Here is a 24,635-nt window from a genome sequence, read left to right as displayed (position 1 = left end):
ATTGTACTTAAAACATCGTATTTTTTTATGCTTCTGGACTCATAAGTATATTAAAAAAATAAAATACGGTGATACTTTAACGTGTAGTCCACCCAAAATGACCTGACCTGTCTCCCGGCCGTACGTGACCTCATCTGATGTTGTGTTGTTACCTGAGTGCTGCTGACCTGAGTAATGACCTGACCACCAAGCGCAGAGGGGGAACAATCATAAAACAACAGCCTACGTCACTGTCCTCCTTACATTGTGAGTTATTATTGAGTTATTGGTGTGGCTACGATAGTTTTTGGTTCTGATCGGAGTACGATAATATCTCAGGTCACTCCTCCCATCCCCTCCATTAGTTAACAGCAGAGCATCAAACAGCAGCACTAAGACACTTTACAGCTGTTTTAATATAGGTTTTTAATAAGCACCATGAGGCTGCAGCTGCCATATATGAGGAAAACTCGAATACCATAGGAAGTCTTTTTTTTTAATTCATCCAAAAAATATTGAGGATAAAAATGAGCTATTGTGAAAAAGATAAATTATAAGTAAAATGTAAGAGCAGAACCCAGAGTGAAAATTACAATAAAAAAAGATTGCTTGATAGTCTATTGTTACAGGTATACAGCAAAGGAAAAGGGAGGAATTATATATATACCTGTCATCCCAACCCCCAGGAAATACAAAGGGCTAAATTATAGTGATTGTAAAACTACATAGCACCATATATGACACACAAAAAAAAGTATAATGGTTGGGAACACGTATACGGACCCTACTCTCGTTAATTATCTTGTCTCTCAGTCTTGATCATGTTAATTGTAGGTTGGTTCTGTATTTGAATATATAGGATATGGTTAATTGATGCTTCCATGCTAATTGTCCACCCATATCTTTTTAATTCCTGCGTCTCTAAATTGGTTCCACACGGCTGATGATGACGATGATGATGTGCATATTAATTTCTGTTAGCAGTATATATAGTGCTTATGGATACTCTTTTACTCATGAATACTCCGTTACTCATGAATATATATATAGGTACTCCCTTACTCATGAATATCCCTTTACTCATGAAAACTCCATTACTCATGAATACTCCGGTTACTCATGCATGAATACTCCCTTATAACTCATGAGTATACTTCTTTACTCATGAATACTCCCTTACTCATGAGTACCCCTTTACTTATGAATACTCCCTTACTCATGAGTATACTTCTTAACTCATGAATACCCCTTTAATTACTCATGAATCCCTTACTCATGAGTACCTCTTTACTCATGAATATTCCTTGCTCTTGAATACGGCCGTTACTCTACTTCGTTACTCATGAATACTCCCTTACTCATTAATACTCCTTAATTGCTCTTGAATTAATACTCCGGGCCGTTACTCTACTCCGTTACTCATGAATATAATTATTTTACCCATGACCCTTTTACTCATATGAATACTCCCTTACTCATGAATACTCCCTTAAATTATACTCATGAATACTCCTTGCATGCTCATGAATACTCCGTTACTCATGAATATTCCTTTTAATTTACTCATGAATACTCCTTTACTCACGAATACTCCCTATAGCTTACTTATGCATACCCCCTTACTCATGAATACTTCTTTACTCATGAATACTCATGAATACTCCGTTACTCATGATCAAATATTCTTTTACTCATGAATACTCCTTAGACCTTTACTCATGAATACTCCTTTAATTACTCAATACTCCTTTAATTACTAATGAATAATCATGAATACTCCTTCCTTACTCATGAATACTCCTTTACTCATGAATACTCATTTACTCATGAATAAGTCCACTCCGCCCTTACTCATGCATAAGGCCAACTACGTCCAATAACACTCATGAATACTCCAATCTTTACTCATACTCCCTTACTCATGAATGATCCCTAACAACAGCCGTGTATTAAAGAGGATCAAATACTACGCAGGGGCCTTGTGGTACTATGAGCCTGCCAACCCTCTTTTACGCGTCCTGTACGGTACCTGTTTGTTTTTAGTCACTCAAGGCCGATGGTGCTATCACGTGATAAGGGAAACCCAAGTCCAGTGAGTCACAAGAATGTCACGGGTTGGCGAGTCATCAGTATTTACCTCAGAGTGACACGGATGAGAGTGCAGGGCCATCAATAAGCCCCCTGAAGACAGTAATTGAGGGGGTGAAAATGGCGGGAAGGGACCATGGGGAGTTACTTACGCGGTTCGAGGAAATCTTCGGGTCGCAGATTGACCATGAAGTTATCAAGATGGTCCTGCAGAGCTGTGACTGGGACGCTGCCTCGGCCTCGGACAACCTTCTGAGCATGGTTGACAGGAATGATTTGCCTCCACACGTCCTCTCCGCCCTCACTGCAGACTCCATTATGAGGGGTCTGGATAGGAGGCAACCCGCATCTCCAGTGCCTTCAGAGGATCATGGTTTGGGGTCCCAGGTGTCGAACTACCCCAGACACATGACACAGGGGGACTCACAGGATGAAAATTTACCTCCCACGGACTCCCTTATGAGTGACCTTGATAGGAGCCAACTCACATCTTCCTTGCTCTCTAAAATTCTCACATCCGGGCCCCAAGTCTCAAATTACCCCATGGATAAGACACAAGGGGAGGGTAATGGCCATGGTAACCCTTGTGGAGATGAGGCTAATGCAGATAACAGGAGCCTACCCTTGAGTACAATAGAAAGTACAAGTGAGAAGCCTATAATCACTGTACCTTCCTCAGCCAGTGCCTTCCCTCATGCCAGCCCTTCAAGACCTCATAACGCTAGGTCAGAGGAGGAAGGAGGCGCGGGAAGCCCACTCCTCTCATCCGCAAGCAAGAGTGACGAGAGTGTGTCCTCCTCCCCATCCTTTTCGCCCCTCAAGTTCAATAAGAGTGACGTAGGCGACACGCTGGAGGCTAGGGCGTCTCAGTGGGTCACCGCGCCCCAGTTTGCACCGAATGCGTTTAACTTCAAGTCCTCGGAGATGAGAAATAAAAGGGGACTGTGGCCGCAGGGGATGAGCAGCAGGCTAATTGTTGCGCTCCCATCCGCTAACGCGCCCCCTCCCAAGCAGGAAATCATGGAGGTCAAACTGAGTAAAAAGGAAAAGATCATTGACAAGATATTACATGGCACGAAAATGCTGATTATCATGAGGGGTCTGCCCGGGTCGGGGAAATCAACGCTGGCCAGAGAAATGAAAGGTGCTAGAGGGGTTGTGCTCTCCACCGATGACTTTTTCTGTGATAAGCATGGCAAGTATATATATGAGCCGGCAAAAATCGGCGAGGCGCATCAGTGGAACCAACACAGAGCAAGTCTACGGCTGAAGCAAGGTAAATCGCCTATCATAATTGACAACACAAATCTGCAGGTATGGGAAATGAAGCCTTATGTTAAGATGGCCCTACAGTATGGTTATGATGTAGAGCTGCTTGATGCGGACACCCCGTGGAGGCTCAATGCAAAAGAGCTCGGGAAAAGGAATTCACATGGAGTACCTACGAAGAAGATTGAAGAGATGAAGGAAAGGTATGAATTAAATGTGGAAATTGAAGACATAGTGGCTGGTCTTCAGGGCCTTGGGTTAGTCCAGTCAAGTCCATCAAGAAATAGTGGATCGAAAGCACGTGGAGTGATTGCGTTAGAAAATGACTTGAAGGGGACCAAGTTTAGCAAATGTAGTCCATCCAGAACCCCAAAGAAATCGATGAATGCAAACCAAAATGCTGAACCAACAGCACCTGAGGATGACTTCAGTATTTTAAATCCCAGTCTAGAGGGAAAGTTTGATTATGAGTCTGACGAAGATGTAGTTATCGAGGGGTATGATGAAATGGAACCCGATGAAGCAGAAATACATGTTGAAACCACTGCTGATGGACTCCAGGCTATTGAAATTAGTCCAAGCATCACTGAATCAGGCCATGAGAAAAAGGAAGCTGCATCGTGTGAATCTGAAGAGCTTGACAATATGAAGATGTCCGAGGAAGCAGAGAATACACATGTTGACGAGAATATTCCCTCTGACTCCCTCATTGATCTCACTCATGCATTAGTGACATGTAGCACCAAGGAGCAGGAAAGAAAAGACCAAGAAATACTGAATGACACCAAGAAGACCAGGAGTGAATCAGATGTTAAAGGGGCTAAGTTAATTAATGGGACTGGTGCCTATGATGAAACAGAGATACAGGATTTACTGGAAGAAGCGAGCAAGAGTATAGATATTAACCAGAGTGAGGCAGAGTGGGATAACTTAACGTCACACATTTCTGGCGAAGACGTTAGCGATGAGAAGTTTGAGGATTTAGTGACAAGCCTCGGAACTGTATTGAGGAAACAGATTGAGGGTAAAGGATCCGTTTCTGAAGCTAATGGTTGCAGCGTTGAGTCAGAGTCCGTCACTGAAGACTTTGCTATGTATGACTTGATTCGCACCATGGAGGACAAAACCGGCCAGTCCCTCTCGGCTCTTGTCACTAAGTTAGCTAAAAGTGACGGTGCAACAGATATGCCTTCAATTGAGAACGCTGGAGGAGAGGAAGCATGTGAGTTTGTCCCCTCCAACACTGAGGCGGATACAGAAAACCTAACACAGAATCTTTCCACCTTGAAGTTAAGTGAAAATGGTCCAGATATTTCCAGTGCTGGCAGTGAAGGAAGCCATAAACCACTGGATAATGATCTAGAGCATGTTACAAAAGAACCATTACCCAAGGAGAAATGTGAAGTGAAGGAAGAGCACAAAGTTAAAAAGGATCTAGTTTCAAGCGGTGGAGATACTGAATGTCCAATCCCTAATGAAGTGAGTGGCCTTCCACAGAGCAATACAAATGTGCAAATGGGTCATGACAGCTTCGTCTCATGGGAGTGTGTTGACATAAATTCAGGGTTGAGCTCAGACACCTGGGACTCAAAGACAGACAATGCCAATTCGGACAAAGACGCCCGCGGACCAAAGCCATGTAGGAATCAACGGAACAGGGCGCCAGGAGACCCTACAAAATGGCTGAGTGAATCTGATGCACAGAGTGAGAGTGTTGATGAAACCATAGCTTCTTGGGTGCCGCTTGAAAGTGGCACTCCTCAGTGGGACTCCAGCGAGCCTGCCAGAATCACACCTGAACCCTCACCCCCCCAGAGTGGAGGGGCCTCAGCCAAGTACTTGGAGGTTGAGGAGCCACAGTCTCACACTGGCGCCGTCTCCAAGTTCAGGAAACACAAAAGACGCAGCAACTCCACCTCACCAAACAGCAAGAAGTCTGGTAAAGGAGGTTCAGTGCCCATTGTAACAGTGTCTAAAGAACAGTCTAAAACTACATATAAAGAAGTTGAAACACAAACACTGTCCATTGACTTTGAAGCTTTACAGTTAGACCATAAGCTGTATGAATTAAAGGTAGTGTTTGGAAGGCCTCACTATGCCCCAGTGACCACAGTCAGCAGCAACTTCAGTGATAAGGGGCCTTTGACCAAAGGTGGACTAAGACTTGAGAAAGGGACCATGACAGAGAACATGTATGAAAGTTCAGTATCTACTTTTCAAAACCTTGTTGCATTCTTCCCAAATATTCCTAAGGAAGACCTCAGAGATGTATTTGAAAAATGCAGATATGACACTAACTGGGCCATGAATGTTCTCTTGGACAGTGGCTATGAAATGTCTGCTGACCCCACTGATGTCCCTGTCAACGAGACGGAGGTGGACATTGAGACTGAGTCTGTGAGTGACATGACCAACACAGATGAAGGGAGGAATGACGAGTCTTCATGTGACACAAGTGATGTGGCTTTTGATAACTTTGCAGACGAAAGGACACGAAAGATAAGGCAAAGCCAACAACCAGATGATTTAGCAAAAAAGTTGGAAATAGAAAAATCCTTTGCATTTCCATCTTCAGTTGATGATCGTGTCCTGAGATTAACTGGCAAGCAGTATAGTGATCTCAACATGACAAAAGTAAAGAAAACTAAAAATAAAAAGCAGCATGGAAAAGGAAATAGTCTTCCTGTCAGTACCAAACCTGAAGAGAGTGTTGAGGAGGAGGGCGAGGGGGCACAGTATGTAACTCTAGTGATGGACCCGCTGTTTGCCTCCCAGCTCAACATGATGTTTGGACCAGTTGGGGATTATGAGATCAGTGGTGATTTGACATTTGAGGATCGCAGTGTTGTCCTTCCTCTTGAAATTTGTGAAATGATACATAAGTACTGGGCACGCACAGTCAATGGAAGGTTCAAGCACGAAGCAGAAATCTTAGACAGCTTGGTTCGTCAAGATGAGATTCTCGCACGAAAGCTACAAGAGGAGGAAAATGCAGGTTTCAACATAAGTGACAAAAGTGATGATGTGCCACATGACAGCTCGCTGGAAGACCAACCAGTGCGCTTTCAAGAAATTATGGACCTTGAGCAAGCATTACAGGAAAGCCTTAGTAATAAGTCATCACCAGAGGACACATCCATCTCATCCATTCTCAACCTCAAGCGTTTGTATAAAGAGTATCCTCATGTAGACCCAGTTGCCTTGAAAGAAGAATACATCAGGAATGGCTCCAAGTACCATACAACTGTAAAGAAACTTACCCAGCGATTCGGCAAGGAGCAAGGAACACCCAAGACAGTGATAGCACCAGAGGCCTTGAGCAGATACGAGCAAGAGATGATTGAAAGAGCTCAGCAGGACAGCCTGGTGGATGACGAGGAGGAGCTGCCTTCCGATCAGCATGAAGAAATAGTTCCTGATGATCCACAGGTAAAGTATATAATAATTGCATCCATCCACAGTAACAGCCACCCACATGTACTTATAACATCATCAGCAACAGCCTTTTCATTCCACTGCAGAACTTTGACCTCGCCCAAGTATTTACATTTGTTTCTGTTCCTTGCCTCTAGGTCCAAATTTTGATGTAAACATTATGCAAAGTGCTGAATTTGTCTTCCCTTTCTTCAATTAATATGACACCTTAAGTTTCATCATGCAGTATGTCTTATCAATTGTGAAGATTTTTGCATTTAGTGATTCATTACCTACCTGCCTAATTTTATTTATATAGAGACATGGGTGGAAGACACTTGGGCAGTTAGAACACACACACACACACACACACACACACACACACACACAACAAAAACAGTATTTTCTATAACTAATGTGTTAAATCATTTATCAGGTGTTTCGAGATGAAGCTCAAGCCCATTATCATCAGCGGCAAGAAGCTTTCCAAAAGGCGCAGGAAGCCTCTCGTCGAGGAATGAAGGCAGCAGCGTCATACTACGCCCACATCGGGAACCTTCACTCCGAAAAGCTGCGAGAAGCCAACCAGCGGGCGTCCCAGAAAATATTAGAGGCTAAAAATGCTAACAGAAAAGATGCAAATTGCCTAGACCTTCACCTCTTGCATGTTCCTGAAGCCTTGAGTGCAACGCAAGCATTTCTTAACGAGAGACAAAGGGTTCTGGTTGCCAGGGGGATAAGACAGATGGAGGTGTCCTTAATAACTGGCCGTGGTGTGCACAGTGCCGGGGGACAGGCAATACTGAAGCCAGCCATCAAAGAACACCTTCAGAAAAATGGATACTCAGTCTGTGAAGTAAATAGTGGAATGCTAAAGGTTATCCTAAGAGCAAAACCATCATAGCTTAGGAACAACACTAAAATATTAATATATACTTGTCAGAATGATTAAGTATTATGGTGACACGCACGTCTAAAAATAACTTGGTTGAAACTCAGAACTCGTGTGTGTGTATATATATATATATATATATATATATATATATATATATATATATATATATATATATATATATATATATATATATATATATATATATATATATATATATATATATATATATATATATATATATATATATATATATATATATATATATATATATATATATATATATATATATATATATATATATATATATATATATATATATATATATATATATATATATATATATATATATATATATATATATATATATATATATATATATATATATATATATATATATATATATATATATATTATATAATATATATATATTTTATATATATTATATAATATATATATATTTTATATATATGTATATATATATATATATATATGGTAGTGTGTGTGAGTGTGTACATGAAAATATTTGTACATTTTGTAATTATCAGGTTTTACACTTTTTCAGTACAAGTGACCATAATTTTTACAGTTCCAGAAGGGTTTGCTGTGCCTGCAGTTGTGATATGAGTGTGTGGGTGTGTGTGTGTGTGTTATTTCAATTGTTGTTTCTTTGAATCATACACAACATGCTTGGATATATTTTTATGTGTAGAACTTGCTCAACAATGTTCTTTTTAAAGTATTAATATTCAAGTATTGTAACATCAGTGCAAATAAGTACAAACTTTTTTTTTTTACTAAATTATGAAGTTTGTACAAAAAATCTTGTTATTGTGGTGTTATAACTGAACTACTTAAGGGGGGATATCTCTTTTATCATTGTGTGTGTGTGTGTGTGTGTGTCCCATCTTGTGTATGTTTGTTATATATTGCTTTTTAATGTTTTTATATATACCTTTGTTTTTTCCTTCCTGTGTGTGAATGTGTGTGTACACACAGAGACACATGCACTTGCATGTACACGTGGGTGGTGTGCGTGTGCACAGACAAGTGTTAAGGAATCAACACTGTACACTTTATCAACTTGTAAGTTTAGGGAAAATATGTATGGCTATTAAGACTGATATTTTTTTTACTATGCTGCTATGAAGGTATTGGAGCAGTGCCTGAGTCTGTGAATGTCTATCCTTGTTCCAAAGATACTGAAATTCAAAGTGAAATTGAACCTCAGGGTGTGTGTTAAGTGTGGTGCACCATGATGCCAGGTTGAGTGGCCGACCAGTACTAAGCTTGTAAACTGAGGTTGACTACTCCATCGTGCTCCGACAAATGCTCTAATTTTTATCACCACTTGTACAATTCCAGGGTTGCCGCTGCTGCTTTGGTTGTCCATCTGTCATCAGTTCTGCACATTATAAGACCTGCCCAAGTCCATTTTTATTCTCAGTTATCATTAAAACATCTGTAACCTTTGTCCGTTTCCTAATCCATAATGCTCGCTTCATGCCTCTCCATGTTATACTCTATTTGTGCACTTCATAGCTTTCTGACTAAACCTGATGCAAAGTGGAGTGCAGAGTTCATGGAAACACAAAGCAGTGCGTTGCATCATGCAGGAACAGGCTTTTAATGCTAAGGATCCGTCCAGTTTGAGAAGCAGATCAACTTCCTCACAGTAAGCAGCAATTCAGCTGTAGCATATCTATTGTCTACCTGAAAATATGATTTTGTTATTTTGATCTAAAGATATATATATATATATATATATATATATATATATATATATATATGTATATATATATATATATATATATATATATATATATATATATATATATACATATATATATATATATATATATATATAATTGTATTTTTTTTTTATCAAAGATTCAGAACTAGCAGCGAAAAGCCCATGTACTTATTTGAATGACAATGGCCTAACATTTCTGCATAGCTTTGTTAAGAAATATGTTTTATTTCAGTGTGGTATCATTTAACTTCTTGACTGTATAGTCTGTGAGCACTATTATTTTGTCATATGTCTACAAAAAGTGTGCCACCTGTAGTTGAAACTGTTACATAATGTATATCACTTTTTATTCAAGTACTTCCATAATTTAAATGTTTGTTGAATGACGTTTTCATACCATAAAAGTTTAATTTTTTGACCTACCAGTCGTCTTATATTTACAGTTTGTTTTATTCATATTCATATACCTTTATTTTTAACAAAAGCTGGGTCTTAGCTTTAACATATCTATAATAACCTTCAGATATTTGGCAAGGTGATGAGCCAGCATATAATGACCCAGGAGAGACACAGCCAAGGCCTACCATGGCTCTGAGCCAAGGGGCACCCCGCTGGCTCAAGACCAGTTAGAATTGTGTCTCGAGGGCCAGGGTTCAAATCCCATGCAAGGATGTTGGGAAACGTTTCTCCATACCAGATCATTTTACAGTACTTCTGAATGCAAAAGAAGGTGGTAGTTTGAAGGTGAATTGGAGCTTGGTGGTATCCTGTAATCTTGTGGTGATCAAGTTGTTGTTGATGTGTGTATGCATGCAGCCCATGGGTACAAGAATAGCCCACACTCCATGACAGAGTTAAGGGTAAAGAAATGTGGATTGACCTGAAGTTTGAGAAAGATTCATGTAAAACCCCAAAAAGATGAGGATGAAGACTGATGACTCAGTTGTGTGTTACCCTTTGATCGTACCAGACAGTCTGCCCATGTTCAGTTCCAAGGCAAGATTATTGGGAGAGAAATATTTAAATGTTTTCTGAATGAGCAAGAAACTTGCAGCATGAGAAGACCATGCATGAAATATGTGGAAGGCACAGGATTCCCCGAAGCTTCATTACTGAAATAGCCACAGGTCTGGAGAGGTAGTCTAGTTTTTGGCTGTGATCAGGATCTAGCTTACAGGAGATGGGGAGACTCCAACTTGGGTACACATACCATTGCCTGTTTAACACTGAATTTGACTAATTCAGCAGTACTCTGGGACTGCCTTGTTAGGACTGACAGATGAGTAGCTACTATAGAAATGACTTTTGCAGGTAATTCAAATACTTGTTTTGAGGTCCACAATGAAAATAATGGTTTTTATTTTGTGACTTATAATTGCTAGGCATAAAGTTTTTGCCTTGAAGGTTCTCAAAACTGCTGTAATGTTTTACAATAATCTAGATTTCCTCAATTTTCAATTTCATTTTTTTTCAACACCAGTTACATCACCTGATAAATTAACCCTTACAGCGCAGGCTTGTTTTGCTGTGCCTGTCCTCCCACGTGTGTATATTCAGGCAAAAACATACCTTACTCAGCCTTTTATATCTTCACTTCTACGTACCTCACATGACTGAATGAAATATCATTGTAAAGTACATACCCTTAACTGTCCTTTGACATCAATTTGAAGACTAAATAACCATTGCTAGAGTGAGTATGGAATACTGAAGTAGGATCACCGAAAACACATTATTATTGACAGTTTTCCTCCCCTAGTGGACTTCCCTTCAATGATTTAATAATAAAAAGCATAACATTTATACAGTTAATGTGAAACACCCAAAACAACTTAACTTCCAGGCCTTCCTGATGCCCCTGATGGGTGCTGAGGACAAAGGGCCCCCATCTTGTGGATGAAATTCACTGGAAGGTGAGAAGAGGTGGGATGTCGAGTGGACATCTTTTCAAAGCTAACACAAGGCATACACTGACCAATAATTAGTCAAGGGAGCATGGTTGGATATTGTTTGAAAGAAAATGACATGCTTACTCTACATCAGCACAAACAAATTAAATTTGACGGCGCTAAGTAAAAAAATGCCTTGTCAACTATTGTCGACACTCGTGGTTTGAGCCCAGGAACCAGCTGTCGACTATTGTCGACACCCGCGCTTTAAGGGTTAAATATGACTGATTATAACCATATCAGTGCATATTGAAAACAATCTCTGTTTACCAGCATCCTCTACACTATACCGTACTCAATTTAATTCTGCGAGCTCTGCAACGTACTGCTTCACCTTCTCTGCAGAGTCCTAGAAAGACGAAGAGGCTGTTATGACATGTGACTCAATATCTGTTCTCATGATCAAAGACTCAAAACTAGCAGTGAAAAGCCCATGTACTTATTTGAATGACAATGGCCTAAGATTCCTGCAGATGTGAAATGTTTTTGCCAAGAAAAGCTCCAGAATCTTGTGCGGCCTTAGCATGTTAAAGGAAGAGTGGCAGTAGTATATACGTGAGTCCTATGGTTATTGTTATTTGCCTCTGGTGACTAAAAATATTCAATGACTGAAGTGTTGGCCTTTCCTAACTGTATGAAGTGCATGTTTTCAAGGTTCTCCAACAGTTATAGATGACTTGGATACCTAAACTGATTCTGTCATAACAATGGTTTTGGATAACTTACAGAGAGTGGAGTCTTCTTCGTGCCGTCAGTAAAGGTTGCTCCGGTTCGGTTGTAGTACTTCTCCATCTTACACGCCAAGTTCCATAACGTTTCCTTGAGAAGATCTTGCATATCATTATCGTCTTGTAAAACCATCAGACAGTCAACCTGGAGGCAATCATTGGAAGTTTATTAATGACAACTAAGGGTCATATTCTTCACCGTGTAGCAGCGACGGGCCAAATTTGTGGCTTTACCGTGTAGCAGCGACGGGCCAAATTTTTCCCATGATATAAACCACCACCCCCAAAATAGATGATGCATAAACTAATCATAAATGCATTGATATATATTATGAAATGGTTTGTTTGAGTGATGATTTTTTTTCTGATTTTTCTTGCTTAGAGGGGCCTTTAAGAAACATGATTCCCGCAACTACCGGGTTAAATATTTTGGGCATTTCAAGGGGTAGTTTTATGACCCTGGTGGTAGTTCAACAAAGTTCCTGCACCTGAATGTGAAAAAAACACTCATTTGAGCCTAACTAGTCTTCTTTCGGGCCTTTGGAAGCAGGTGACGCGAGAGGCGGAAACATCTGAGAATACCGACCAAAGAATTTTCACATACAACCAATGATAACTGACTTAACCCATCCGCTGCGATTGGCATGGATTTCGCCTTCACTGGTAGCCTTGTAACATACACTCCCAGGTCTTTCTCTGCCTCTGTGGTGGATAGTAGAGTGTTTACCATGTGGTATTGGTATGCTGGATACTCTCTTCCAAGGTGCATGACTTTACATTTTTCTTCATTGATTTGTAACAGCCACTTTTTGGTCAATTTCTGTAGCTTGGCGATGTTTTCTTGTGAGAAATCCACAGTCAAGGGGTTAAGGAAGCACATGAGCAAATACTAGACCGGACAAAGAAGACTTTTTAACCCGGTAGCAGCGGGGATCATGTTTCTTAATGGTCCCTCTAAGCGAGAAAAATGAGAAAAAATCCTTCACACAAACCATTTCATAATATATATCAAAGCATTTGTGATCAGATTAAGTATCATCTATTTTGGGGGGCACAAATTTGGCCCGTCACTGCTACCGGGTTAATGAACTTGAACACTAAACAACACCTAACATGAACACGCAAGAATCTGCTCTACTTACGTCCTGCAGGGGATGCAGTTCATTCATAATAAAGCGTGCCTCCGAGGTCATGTTTGCACTCACACCGACATCACAGGTTTCGGGCTTGGAGCTGTCTTGTATTTCGCTATTTCGTTCAGGAGGTTCAAACTTTGGGATTTTTTCTTCTTTAGGACTTAACGCTGGCTGAAGAAAGAGAGAGTGGGATTTTTCACTCTCTATAGCTGGAATACAATGAACACCATTAGCAATACACAAAGTCTGGCATGGCACTGGTATATAACTGTGTACTATAATTTTATGGTTATTGCTGGATGTCACGGCAAATGTGAGTCCATCAGGGTTTATGGTCGACGGCAATTTTCAAGATAAAAAGGGGTGCGGTTTTCTGTGACATAATGTTGCTTATAATATCTGTTGCTTGTAAGAGTATATATAGTGTTCATTGGTAAACATTTGTAAAGGTAATGACTATACAAACAATAAGGATCAAAGAAAGACTAATCTCTATAAAACCTGTAAATGTAGGGAGTGTGACTGTCTGGTTCCTGGAGGCATCTTGAGTAACATGCTCTAGGTCAACATTGATTGTTATCTTGTGGCCACTCTGGGCTTAGTGACATTCATACATACGCTTGCCATCTCACAATACTTACTTAGATCAACAATATTTGCATGAATCTTCCCCTCAAATTCTTCTATAGCAAGACATTCTTCTTCAAAGTCTTTATGGGATTTCTTGACATATCCAAACTTAACTTTCTGGAAGCATAATGGGAACACTATTAGCACAGCAGCATGGCGAGGCGCTGGCTGCCTCATACACAGCACCGGCACGCTGAGCACTGCCAGTAAAAAGATATTGAGTCTGGTGTCCCGTGGCAGTTCATAGGTGTGAATACCCATCTAATTTAAATGTTATGAAAAAATATATAACTATTAAAAATATGTATGAGAGGTGTCCACCAACTCAATAAAAAGTCTGAAGAATGGTTATACACACTCTTGTTGAAATCCTCAGATGTAAACAGCTATTTATTGTATTTTGACAGTGGTGGCAGGATCATTAATATATATTCCTATATATATGAGCACTTTGCTTCATTCTATCACTGCCACATGCTCTTCTCCAAAAACACAATTTTCTGGCTTACCAAATATTTCAGGTTGTGACCCTTCGATGTCAGATGTGAAAACATCCGGGAAGCTGGAAGCTGATGAACATCAGCATCTTCTTGGCAAAGTTGGCACGTGAATGTGTCCCTGCCATCAATTACTTCCTTGAACACAAACTGCATTCCTGTAGGAAGAAAGAAACTGTGACTGACGGTTGAGTAAACAGAAGGAATAAGGTCTATTGTGCAGTGACCGGTAAACTCTGCGTTAATGTGTTTAGTTACCTGGAATGGTTAAAACATAACTAAAGATGACAGGCATGAACAGGAGGAAGGGAAATTGTTCCTCCATGCCCACCCACCTCAAGATCTGGGAGAAGTATAGGCCAGAAGGATTGAACGCATTCTATAAGGCGTTACAAAATAGCAAAATAAGCTTTACCTAATACACTGAAATTTGTAGTATCAATCATGTTCTCCAGCGATCCTTCAGGAAATATTCCCCGTGGCTTATTGTGTGGCTGAAGCTGCAAACTGTCAACACTGATTTCTACTTTGGACAGTGACTTCTGCATGACCTGTAGGAAGAAAAGGCAGCATTACATTACTAATACAACATTTTTTATATCCTCTCAGAGAAAATGTTTACTATTATGATGCATATTATAATGCCATCCTGAAGATTGGTGAGGGAGAGCCAGGCTGAGTGGCTTAAAGTTAACAGTGACTCACTTCACATAAAAAGAAACTCCCCACACAAATGCCCCTGGCTGTTTTCAACTGTTACTAGCTGGTCTTGTCCAGCCTGAGAATGCTTCTCTAAGCTTTTAAATATTTTCACAACAGAACAGGAACCTCCTTTAATTTTCCTGTCAATACTTTCTTCCCATTTGTATAATATTTTATACAATCAAGGAATGATAGTTGTACAAGAAATGTTTTAGTAAAACTAGTCTGTGACACACATAGTCACCATCATAAATACTGGGCTTACCTTTTTGTGAGGTTTGCCATTCTCGTGAGCCATGAACGGGTCGTAGGATGAAAGATCTTTGCAGCAAATCTATAACAGTAGAGGAATTTTCAGGTACATAATATATTTTGGATAAACATTAATATAAATGTTAGAATTTGACCAGGGTAAGAGTAATTAGAAATAATAAGACTGTCAAAATAATAGTTTCATAAATAATGAGTCATTCTTCTTGAGGTGCTGGATTATTTTGTTTATCTGGGCGCCACACTGGGGAGGGAGAGGAAGCACAAGGACTGCCCGGCTGAAGGTGTGCAGGCCCTCAGTGATAAAGAAAGTAAACTCTGGAGGCAAGAAAAATGCTGTCTTGGGGGAATGATAGATCTTTCAACAACACTGATGTTACATTATTAAAAGTATTGCTCTACCATACTCTATTGAATATCATCAATCAAATCCATCAAAGTAGGTATGAATGATCCTCACCTTGCATGTTATTATGAGACGGGTTCCATTCTGATTCTCCTGATATTTGACCAGATAGTCATTTCCCTCAATTGAGTTAAATAGTATATCTGGAAAAATGAAAAATAAGCTTAAAAAATTAATATCACTAGTAATAACATAATCCCTCAAGACCCAGATATTAAAATGATAAGTGAAGTTGACCCCCATTTTCAGCATCCTCAATTATGGAGCTCCTGCATTTCTTTTAGCACTGTAAATTGTTCTTGTTGGTTTATAGTGTTTAGATTGCATGCTTCAAGTGAAAAATGCTGTTCTATATGTGGTTATGCTGTGTAGTTACTATAGGTACATATGTAAAGGAAGGGAAGGTAAGGTATGGTATGCTGAGGTAAGGTAAGGTTAGGTTAAGTTAGGTTAAAGTAAAGTATGGTAAGGTAAGGTAGGGTAAGGTAAGGTATGGTGAGGTGAGGTAAGGTAAGGTAAGGTTAGGTTAAGTTAGGTTAGGTAAGGAAAAGTATGGTATGGTGAGGTAAGGTAAGGTTAGGTTAAGTTAGGTTAGGTAGGGAAAAGTATGGTATGGTGAGGTAAGGTAAGGTTAGGTTAAGTTAGGTTAGGTAGGGAAAAGTATGGTATGGTGAGGTAAGGTAAGGTTAGGTTAAGTTAGGTTAGGTAAAGTAAGGTATGGTATGGTGAGGTAAGGTAGGATAAGGTAAGGTAAGGTAAGGTTAGGTTAAGTTAGGTTAGTAAAGGAAAAGTATGGTATGGTGAGGTAAGGTAAGGTAAGGTTAGATTAGGTAAGGCTAGTCTAAAGGTAAAATATGATATGGTCAGGTAAGGCAAGATTAGGTTTAGGTTAGGTAAAGTGAGGTTAGGTTAGGTAAGGTTTGGCTAGGTGAGGTAAAGTATGGTATGGTAAGGTTAGGTTAGGCTAGGTGATGTTAGGTATGGTGAGGTAAGGTAGGGTAAGGTAAGGTTAGATTAGGTAAGGTAAAGTATGGTATGGTGAGGTAAGGTAAGATTAGGTTTAGGTTAGGTTAGGTAAGGTTTGGCTAGGTAAGGTAAAGTATGGTATGGTTTGGCTAGGTAAGGTAAAGTATGGTATGGTATGGTAAGGTTAGGTTAGGCTAGGTGATGTTAGGTATGGTGAGGTAAGGTAGGATAAGGTAAGGTTAGATTAGGTAAGGTAAAGTATGGTATGGTGAGGTAAGGTAAGATTAGGTTTAGGTTAGGTTAGGTAAGGTTTGGCTAGGTAAGGTAAAGTATGGTATGGTTTGGCTAGGTAAGGTAAAGTATCGTATGGTAAGGTTAGGTTAGGCTAGGTGATGTTAGGTATGGTGAGGTAAGGTAGGATAAGGTAAGGTTAGATTAGGTAAGGTAAAGTATGGTATGGTGAGGTAAGGTAAGATTAGGTTTAGGTTAGGTTAGGTAAGGTTTGGCTAGGTAAGGTAAAGTATGGTATGGTTTGGCTAGGTAAAGTAAAGTATCGTATGGTAAGGTTAGGTTAGGCTAGGTGATGTTAGGTATGGTGAGGTAAGGTAGGGTAAGGTAAGGTTAGATTAGGTAAGGTAAAGTATGGTATGGTGAGGTAAGGTAAGATTAGGTTTAGGTTAGGTTAGGTAAGGTTTGGCTAGGTAAGGTAAAGTATGGTATAGTTTGGCTAGGTAAGGTAAAGTATGGTATGGTAAGTTTAGGTTAGGCTAGGTAATGTTAGGTATGGTGAGGTAAGGTAGGGTAAGGTAAGGTTAGATTAGGTAAGGTAAGATTAGGTTTAGGTTAAGTTAGGTAAGGTTTGGCTAAGTAAGGTAAAGTATGGTATGGTTTGGCTAGGTAAGGTAAAATATCGTATGGTAAGGTTAGGTTAGGCTAGGTGTATTAGGTAAGGTAAGGTAAGGTAAGGTTAGATTAGGTTAGGTTAGTCTAGGTAAGGTAACGTATGGTATGGTCAAGGCAGGCTGACAAATTAAGTAAAAACAGGCACCACTTGTCAAACTACGTCAGTGCTTGTCACCTATAACTCTAGTTCAGTTTATTACATCAATTTACACTTATCGCATATCAATATAAAAATGTTTGAGTTGACGCTAAAAACAAAATTCTACTCACCTATTAGAGATTGCAGCAGCTCCGTGTTGTCTTGATAATCATTAACGGCCCAGAAGTCCTTGTGCACCACGTTGTCTTTTAACAGTGCTTCTGCTGTCAACTGTAAATACAATGATTGTTTTTTTTACAGTAAAGGAAACAGTTCAAGGACAAAAAAAAGAGGAAACAATAATGGAAAAAAAAAAAAAAAAAAAAAGCCTGATGCCACAATTTTTTTTTTATAAATTCAACATATAATACACTGGAAAAAGTAAAATTAGGTAACATAAATAGAATTGAGCTCACTAGTAAAAATTTGGACTCGTATTATCTAATGTATCGCCACCTCAGTTCGTCTATTTGAAAAGACTCGTAGAATTTGTTAGGATTTCCACGGAAAAAGTTTGAAAGTTTCGTTTAGTCAGCGCAACATCTGTGGTCATATGCCGGAGAGGGATTTCCACGGACTGTTTTGTGATGCTGGTGATAATTTTACATGATTTCTGCATCTTGAACATTAAAATCACCCATGAAAACCCGGTTAATCTTCTCTGTAGCCTTGGGAAATAGTCGTAATGGGAGTCTGATATGTTTAAGAATATGGACCCTGAGTGGCTGACTGGAATATTGGGCACAGCTTACCTTATCAAGTTTCCCCTCTCCTGCTGATCTGGAGGCCATGTTTCAGTACAAATCCTGAAATTAATGGAAACGATGAGAGAGAGAAAAAGGCAGTTCTTGATGAGTTCATAATCTTTATACGCCTTAACATTTAAAAGAGCGCCCAGTCTTTAACCTGTTGACTGCGGATTTCCTACAAGAAGACATCAACAAGCTGCCCCTCCTCCGTCCATAAAAGAAAAGTAAATAAAAACACGCACGCCGATGGTGTAACTACTTGCTGAAGGCACAAAGGACGTGGAGAGGAGGAAGGCCCGGGCCTACCTCTCTCGACTGTCGATGATACAGGAAAGACGCGCTTCTGACCCGGGTCAGCGCTTAAATGGACTGTCCGCCGCCCTAACCGCCCCGAGAGCGGGCTGCCAGACGTCGGCGACAGGGCGGGACAAAACTCCCCCACGACAACTCAAAATATTGTTACAATACAATACATAAATACCCTAAACTAAACATAAAATAAAATAAAATCTACATAACGTCATATTAACCCTAGAACGCTAACCATGGGTATGAGGTACCCGAAGCGAATGATTCATTGCCATTGTGTATGGTTCCGGTGCTCTGAGGGTACCCACCTCCTCAGTAGCTTCATGTGCCCGCTTGACAGTGTAGGGGAAGGTCACGTTGTCTCGCTCTCTCTGCTCACCTTTGTTGTAGGCCTACATTATACCCATGGTTGGTGATACAGGGTGTTGTACATGTCCCTATGATATTGTTTTTTTAGTGATCACCTGTGCAGTGGATCACAGGACCTGGGAGGCCATACAAGAAGTTTGGAAGCCATCGGATGATAATTTTTTTTATGAAATTTTTTTTTTGAAATTTTTGAACATTTTTCCTATTTTTAGTAACATTTTTCAGTACCTGATTTTCATACCAAAACAATACATTTTTCAGTTCTTCTTAATGTTAAGTCAAGATACAAAGTTTGAAGTCCCTTCATGTAACTTTATTCCATTAAAACTTTACATTTAATTTTATTTATTTTTTTTTCAAAATCGGGTATGATGTACCCATAAGAACATAAGAACGCAGGAGTCTGCAAGAGGCCGGTAGGCCTGTACGAGGCAGCTCCCATGGTTAGTAGTGGTGTGACTTTTTCTAAGGTTAGTGTTCTAGGGTTAAGTGACGGGCAGGAAATACAAAAGGGAAGAACACCCCACGGTAACAACGACCTAGCCTAGGTCGCCGCGTGGGTGGTTGCTATGGCCCCAAAACAAGGAGCGGCGGGTGGAACATTCCACAGACCCCAGGTGGTCACTATGCCGCTCCCCAAAACCGGAAATATCCAGTTCATGCTGGGTTGGCGTGGGTGGACATACCACAGAACAAAGGGTCGTGATAGGCAAGTGGGTGACCCCAACGTGTCGGTAAAGAGAGAAAAAAAAATGAAGGGCGGGAAAGCCCGGCCGTAACAGTACCTAGATGGATTAGAATATTGTGACACTGTCTGGGACCCACGCACTAACAATAACAAATAAATTAGAGGCCAAACAAAACAAAGCTATAAGATGGGCCAGACGTGATTACAGACACACTACATCAGTCACTTTGCCTAAACAAGACATAAAACTAGACCCATTAGCAACACAAAGACAAATACACAGACAACAAATGCTATATAAAATCACAAACAATTTAGTAGGCATAAACAAAGACACTATATCTACACCCGACAACTACACGATCCATTAGAGGCAGCCACAACCTTAAATACCACACCCAACAGACTAACACAAGTATATTCAAATATTTATTCTTTCCCCGCAGCATCCAAGAGTGGAATCATCTCCCATCTCATGTAATTAATAGTCCCACTCTTGACACATTTAGGAATAGGATCATCAATCATTATCTCCCTAATCCTGGCCCTTCACCAAGTCTCAATACCTTTCCTCATCCTAACCCATATCCTAATCCTGTCCTGGCCCCTTGAATCCCCCGCAGTCTCAATGGTCCCCTAGCCAATTTTGGTTGCGAGGGGTGAGCATGGGCAAACACTTGAATAATACCAATGAAAATTATAAGATTTCCTATTTCAATTGCATGGGAGGTTAAGAAGAGATACCTACGTAGATGGATTGTGTATTTGAGGGCTTGGAGGGCAGTGTCGGGGCTGTTCTCGTTGATTTCCTAAGCTGGCAGTCTCCTTCTTCGGTATTTTAGGGGCATAATTATTCCTTTCCTTCCCAGATGGTCCAAAAAACTCCCGGACGCCCACCTTTGTTTTGGTCTGCTCAATTTTCAGTCTTGGTCTTGAGTCCCTTGTATCATTATTTACAGCTGGCATATGAGGAAAACCCAAATTATGTCATAAATAAACTTTAATTCAGCAAAAAAATCCCATTGAGAATAAAAAAATAACTTGTGAGAAACCTGGAAAAAAAGGGAAAATAAAAACAGGAAATAGTAGTGCCGTTGCAAAGGCTGAATTTCTCCCTATTTTTTTTTCAGGCTTTTTAACGGGTTTACTATTAAGGTGCTTATCTTCAGCCATCGTCTATTTTCAGCCTGTTATACAACCTCTCCTTGTCTCATATAATAGGTAATGTGTATATTATTTGTGCTGGTAATGTGTATAGTCCATGTATTAAGTCTCCCTGGCTCCAAAAATTAGGTAATGTGTATAGTTTATGAGTTGGCCATGTATATAGTTAATTTATTAAGTCTTACTGGCTCCAAAAACAGGTAATGTGTATTTTAGTATTATACCTCACCTTACCTCACCATGCCATACCTTACCTTACCTTACCTTACCTTACCTAACCTCACCATGCCATACCTTAGCTTACCTTACCTTACCTCACCATGCCATACTTTTCCTTTACTAATCTAACTTAACCTAACCTTACCTTACCTTACCTTACCTTACCTTACCATACCTTAGCATAACTTACCTTACCTAACCTTACCTCACCATGCCATACTTTACCTTACCTAACCTAACCTAACCTAACCTAACCTAACCTTACCTTACTTTACCTTACCCTACCCCACCATACCTTACCTTACCTTACCTCACCATACCATACCTTACCTTACCTTACCTCACCTTTCCATACCTTACTTAACCTTACCTTACCTAACCTCACCATACCTAACCTTATCTTACCATGCCATACTTTACCTAGCCTAAGCTAACCTAACCTTACCTTACCTTACCTTACCATACCGTACTTTTCCTTACCTAACCTAACCTTATATATTACCCGTAACATGTAGTAATACTTTTCATGTTTACTCATTGTCTATTTATTTTCAGGGCTGGTCACGATGTTTTCTCTTCTGAGGCGAGCTGCTCACAAGTCACGGCTGCAAGGGCTCCAGTTTGCTCTTCACCGAGGGTCAGAAATATGCATGTTCTTTTTTTATTGCTGGTCTTGTCCTTGTTTAAATTGCGTTAGTTTTGTGCTCATTTAACCTGGTAGCAATGACGGGCCAAATTTGTGGCTTTACCATGTAGCAGCGATGGGCCAGATTTGTGACTTTACCGTGTAGCAGCGATGGGCCAAATTTTTGTCATGATTATAAACCCCCCAAAATAGATGATGCATAAACTGATCACAAATGCGTTGATATATATATTATGAAATGGATTGCATGAGTGATGATTTTTTCTCATTTTTCTCGCTTCCATTATTAGTACGTAGTTGCATTTCTTCTAATTTTTTTTTTTTATGTGTGTGTATGTCTGTAGGAGGAGGAGGAGGAGGTTCAGTCTGTTCAGCAATGTCCACCTCTGTCAGTCTATTGCAAGTGTGTTTCCCTCTAGCTGTCACCATGCCCCAAGAGTCGTCCTGAGTCCCTTGGTGGAAGAAGCCCTATCTGCGCAGCACCCAGTAGTTGCCTTAGAGTCCACCATCATAACTCACGGCATGCCTTTCCCTCAGAACCTGGAAACAGCTTTGGAGGTGGAGGAAATCATCAAGAAACAGGTGTAACATTAATTTCTAGCTATGTATAAGTTGTTGAATTTATGAACTGACTATTTTGGGGCTTTTGAGGTGGAGGAAATCATCAAGAAACAGGTGTAACATTAATTTCTATCTATGTATAAGTTGTTTAATTTATGAACTGAATATTTTGGGGCTTTGGAGGTGGAGGAAATCATCAAGAAACAGGTGTAACATTAATTTCTATCTATGTATAAGTTGTTTAATTTATGAACTGACTATTTTGGGGCTTTGGAGGTGGAGGAAATCATCAAGAAACAGGTGTAACATGAACTTCTTGCTATGTATAAGTTGTTGAATTTATGAACTGACTATTTTGGGGCTCAAGAAGTACGTATTTTGTTTGCTATGTATGTTTTTTATTTTTCAGGGAGCTGTTCCTGCCACGGTGGCCATCCTGGAGGGGCAAATCCATGCTGGTCTTTCACATGATCAGCTTCGTGATTTAGCAACAAAAGACAATTGTGTTAAAACCTCACGGAGAGATTTCCCTTATGTGTTAGCCAAGGTTGGTTTCAATATCCCAGCTAATAGAATGTCATTATGTACATATATAGAAATATGCAAGGAATGGTCTCACACAATTTAGATAACCATTAGATGTTCCTTATTTTATTGGCATTAGGCAGTCAGATGTTAAGTGTAGAAAATAAATAAATAGATAAATAAATAAATAGTGAAAATATGTGAGTAAAAAAATGAACATATGTATTTTATCTAGCAGATACTACTTAAAAATCAATTCTACCCTCCCTTACAGCACTTTTATTAGCATTAGGCAGACACATGTTAAGTCTAAAAATGAAAAGTAAAATAAAATAGGAAGAGAAGTAGATAAATAAAAGGCGCATGTATTTCAAGATAGCTTTTAGTTAGCTAAAAAATCAGAACTCGTCAACTTTTAGCCGCCATTCCGTCACATCCTTTGCAGGGTCTGAGTGGAGGAACAACCGTGTCGGGGACGATGGTGGTGGCGCACAAGGTGGGCATCCCGATCTTTGTGACGGGCGGCATCGGGGGCGTCCACCGCGGGGCAGAGAGCACAATGGATATCTCCGCCGACCTCACCGAGCTGGGCCGCACACCAGTCACGGTTGTGTCCGCCGGGGTGAAGAGTATTCTGGATGTGGGGAGGACGTTAGAGTATTTAGAGACTCAGGGTAAGAAATACGGGGTTAAGACACATAGTGATTTTAAGTTTCATCTCTTCTTCCGATCTCTTCTCATTTAAATCACGAACCTCACCTCAAAGTTCATTCAATTTGTCTCTTTCTTGTTCATTCAGATCTTTTCTCAGCCACATCATTTTGGTGTCTTCTCCCGCTAGCTTCCAAGCTCCTGCCAGGGCCTGTTCTGCTTCGCTCTGTGCCTTAAATTGTATCCTAATTGGTCTATCTCTTTCGCCATTCATGTGTGTGTGTATGTATGTGTGTGGGGTGGAGGGTCAGTCTGTACAATAGAGGGTAAATTAACATATCATTTCAGGTGTCTGTGTGTCTGTGATGGGCTCGGATGCAATGTTTCCAGATTTCTTTACGAGGGACAGCGGCTTCATGGCTCCCTGTCACGTGGAGTCTCCGGCCCTGGCAGCGATGATGATGCTGAAGAGAGCTGAACTTGATTTGGACTCTGGCATGTTGATTGCTGTGCCCATCCCTGAGGAACATGAAGCCGAGGGTCACCTCATAAAGGAAGCCATTGGTAAGAGTCAAATGAAGGCAGTTTTGTAGATTTGCTTGTTATTATCCTGATGTAATTCTCACTAATCACAGAGCAGGTCATTGACTAAATAGAAAATAGCCATCTTGCAAGCATCCTCATAGTTTCAGACAATTCCAGCTAAAATAGTTAGCATATAGGTATCATTATTCATATAAGCATGTCGATATATAATTTGTTTTGGTTGCTATTTTGTCTTGTTCAATTGGAAAAGTAGACTGTGCTCTGATTTGATTGTCAGATGAAACACATTAACCCCTTGATTGTGAATTTCCTACAAGAAGACATCACCAAGCTTCAGGAATGGAACATAAAGTGGCTGCTACAATTCAATTAAGAAAACTGTAAAGTCATGCACCTTGGGAGGGGAAATCCAGCATACCAATACGACATGGGAAACACTCCACTATCCACCACAGAGGCAGAAAAAGACCTGGGACTATTTGTTACC

At 40.1% G+C, this 24,635-nt stretch overlaps 3 protein-coding genes across 4 annotated transcripts in view; 2 read left to right on the top strand and 1 right to left on the bottom strand.

Moving 5' to 3' along the window:
• The first annotated feature begins 1,984 nt into the window (after positions 1-1,984).
• Positions 1,985-7,757, top strand: LOC127002183 (uncharacterized). Its single transcript, XM_050867870.1, has 2 exons — positions 1,985-6,765; positions 7,187-7,757. The coding sequence occupies exons 1-2, from the start codon at positions 2,188-2,190 to the stop codon at positions 7,652-7,654; spliced, it is 5,046 nt and encodes a 1,681-aa protein (XP_050723827.1). The 5' UTR covers positions 1,985-2,187; the 3' UTR covers positions 7,655-7,757.
• A 1,968-nt stretch (positions 7,758-9,725) lies between these two features.
• Positions 9,726-20,777, bottom strand: LOC127002182 (uncharacterized). The gene is made up of 11 exons (XM_050867868.1): positions 20,585-20,777; positions 18,474-18,527; positions 17,853-17,952; positions 15,768-15,856; positions 15,303-15,371; positions 14,751-14,886; positions 14,348-14,493; positions 13,850-13,955; positions 13,215-13,417; positions 12,071-12,217; positions 9,726-11,693 (listed from the first exon to the last, which is right to left on the bottom strand). The coding sequence occupies exons 2-11, from the start codon at positions 18,510-18,512 to the stop codon at positions 11,640-11,642; spliced, it is 1,089 nt and encodes a 362-aa protein (XP_050723825.1). The 5' UTR covers positions 18,513-18,527; positions 20,585-20,777; the 3' UTR covers positions 9,726-11,639.
• A 163-nt stretch (positions 20,778-20,940) lies between these two features.
• Positions 20,941-24,635, top strand: part of LOC127002181 (pseudouridine-5'-phosphate glycosidase-like) — a 51,346-nt gene continuing 47,651 nt past the window's right edge. For both annotated transcript variants that reach the window (XM_050867866.1, XM_050867867.1), the window contains exons 1-6: positions 20,941-21,057; positions 21,775-21,856; positions 22,285-22,447; positions 22,836-22,973; positions 23,397-23,625; positions 23,951-24,166. In XM_050867866.1, coding sequence (XP_050723823.1) covers positions 21,786-21,856; positions 22,285-22,447; positions 22,836-22,973; positions 23,397-23,625; positions 23,951-24,166 — 817 coding nt within the window. In that variant the 5' untranslated portion in view covers positions 20,941-21,057; positions 21,775-21,785. The remainder of the gene's footprint in view (positions 21,058-21,774; positions 21,857-22,284; positions 22,448-22,835; positions 22,974-23,396; positions 23,626-23,950; positions 24,167-24,635) is intronic.

This window comes from Eriocheir sinensis, chromosome 22 (genome assembly GCF_024679095.1).
Source record: "Eriocheir sinensis breed Jianghai 21 chromosome 22, ASM2467909v1, whole genome shotgun sequence".
Classification (NCBI taxonomy): Eukaryota; Metazoa; Arthropoda; class Malacostraca; order Decapoda; family Varunidae; genus Eriocheir; species Eriocheir sinensis.
The sequence above is the reverse complement of the archived record's forward strand: the minus strand, read 5'-3'. Positions and strand labels throughout refer to the sequence as shown.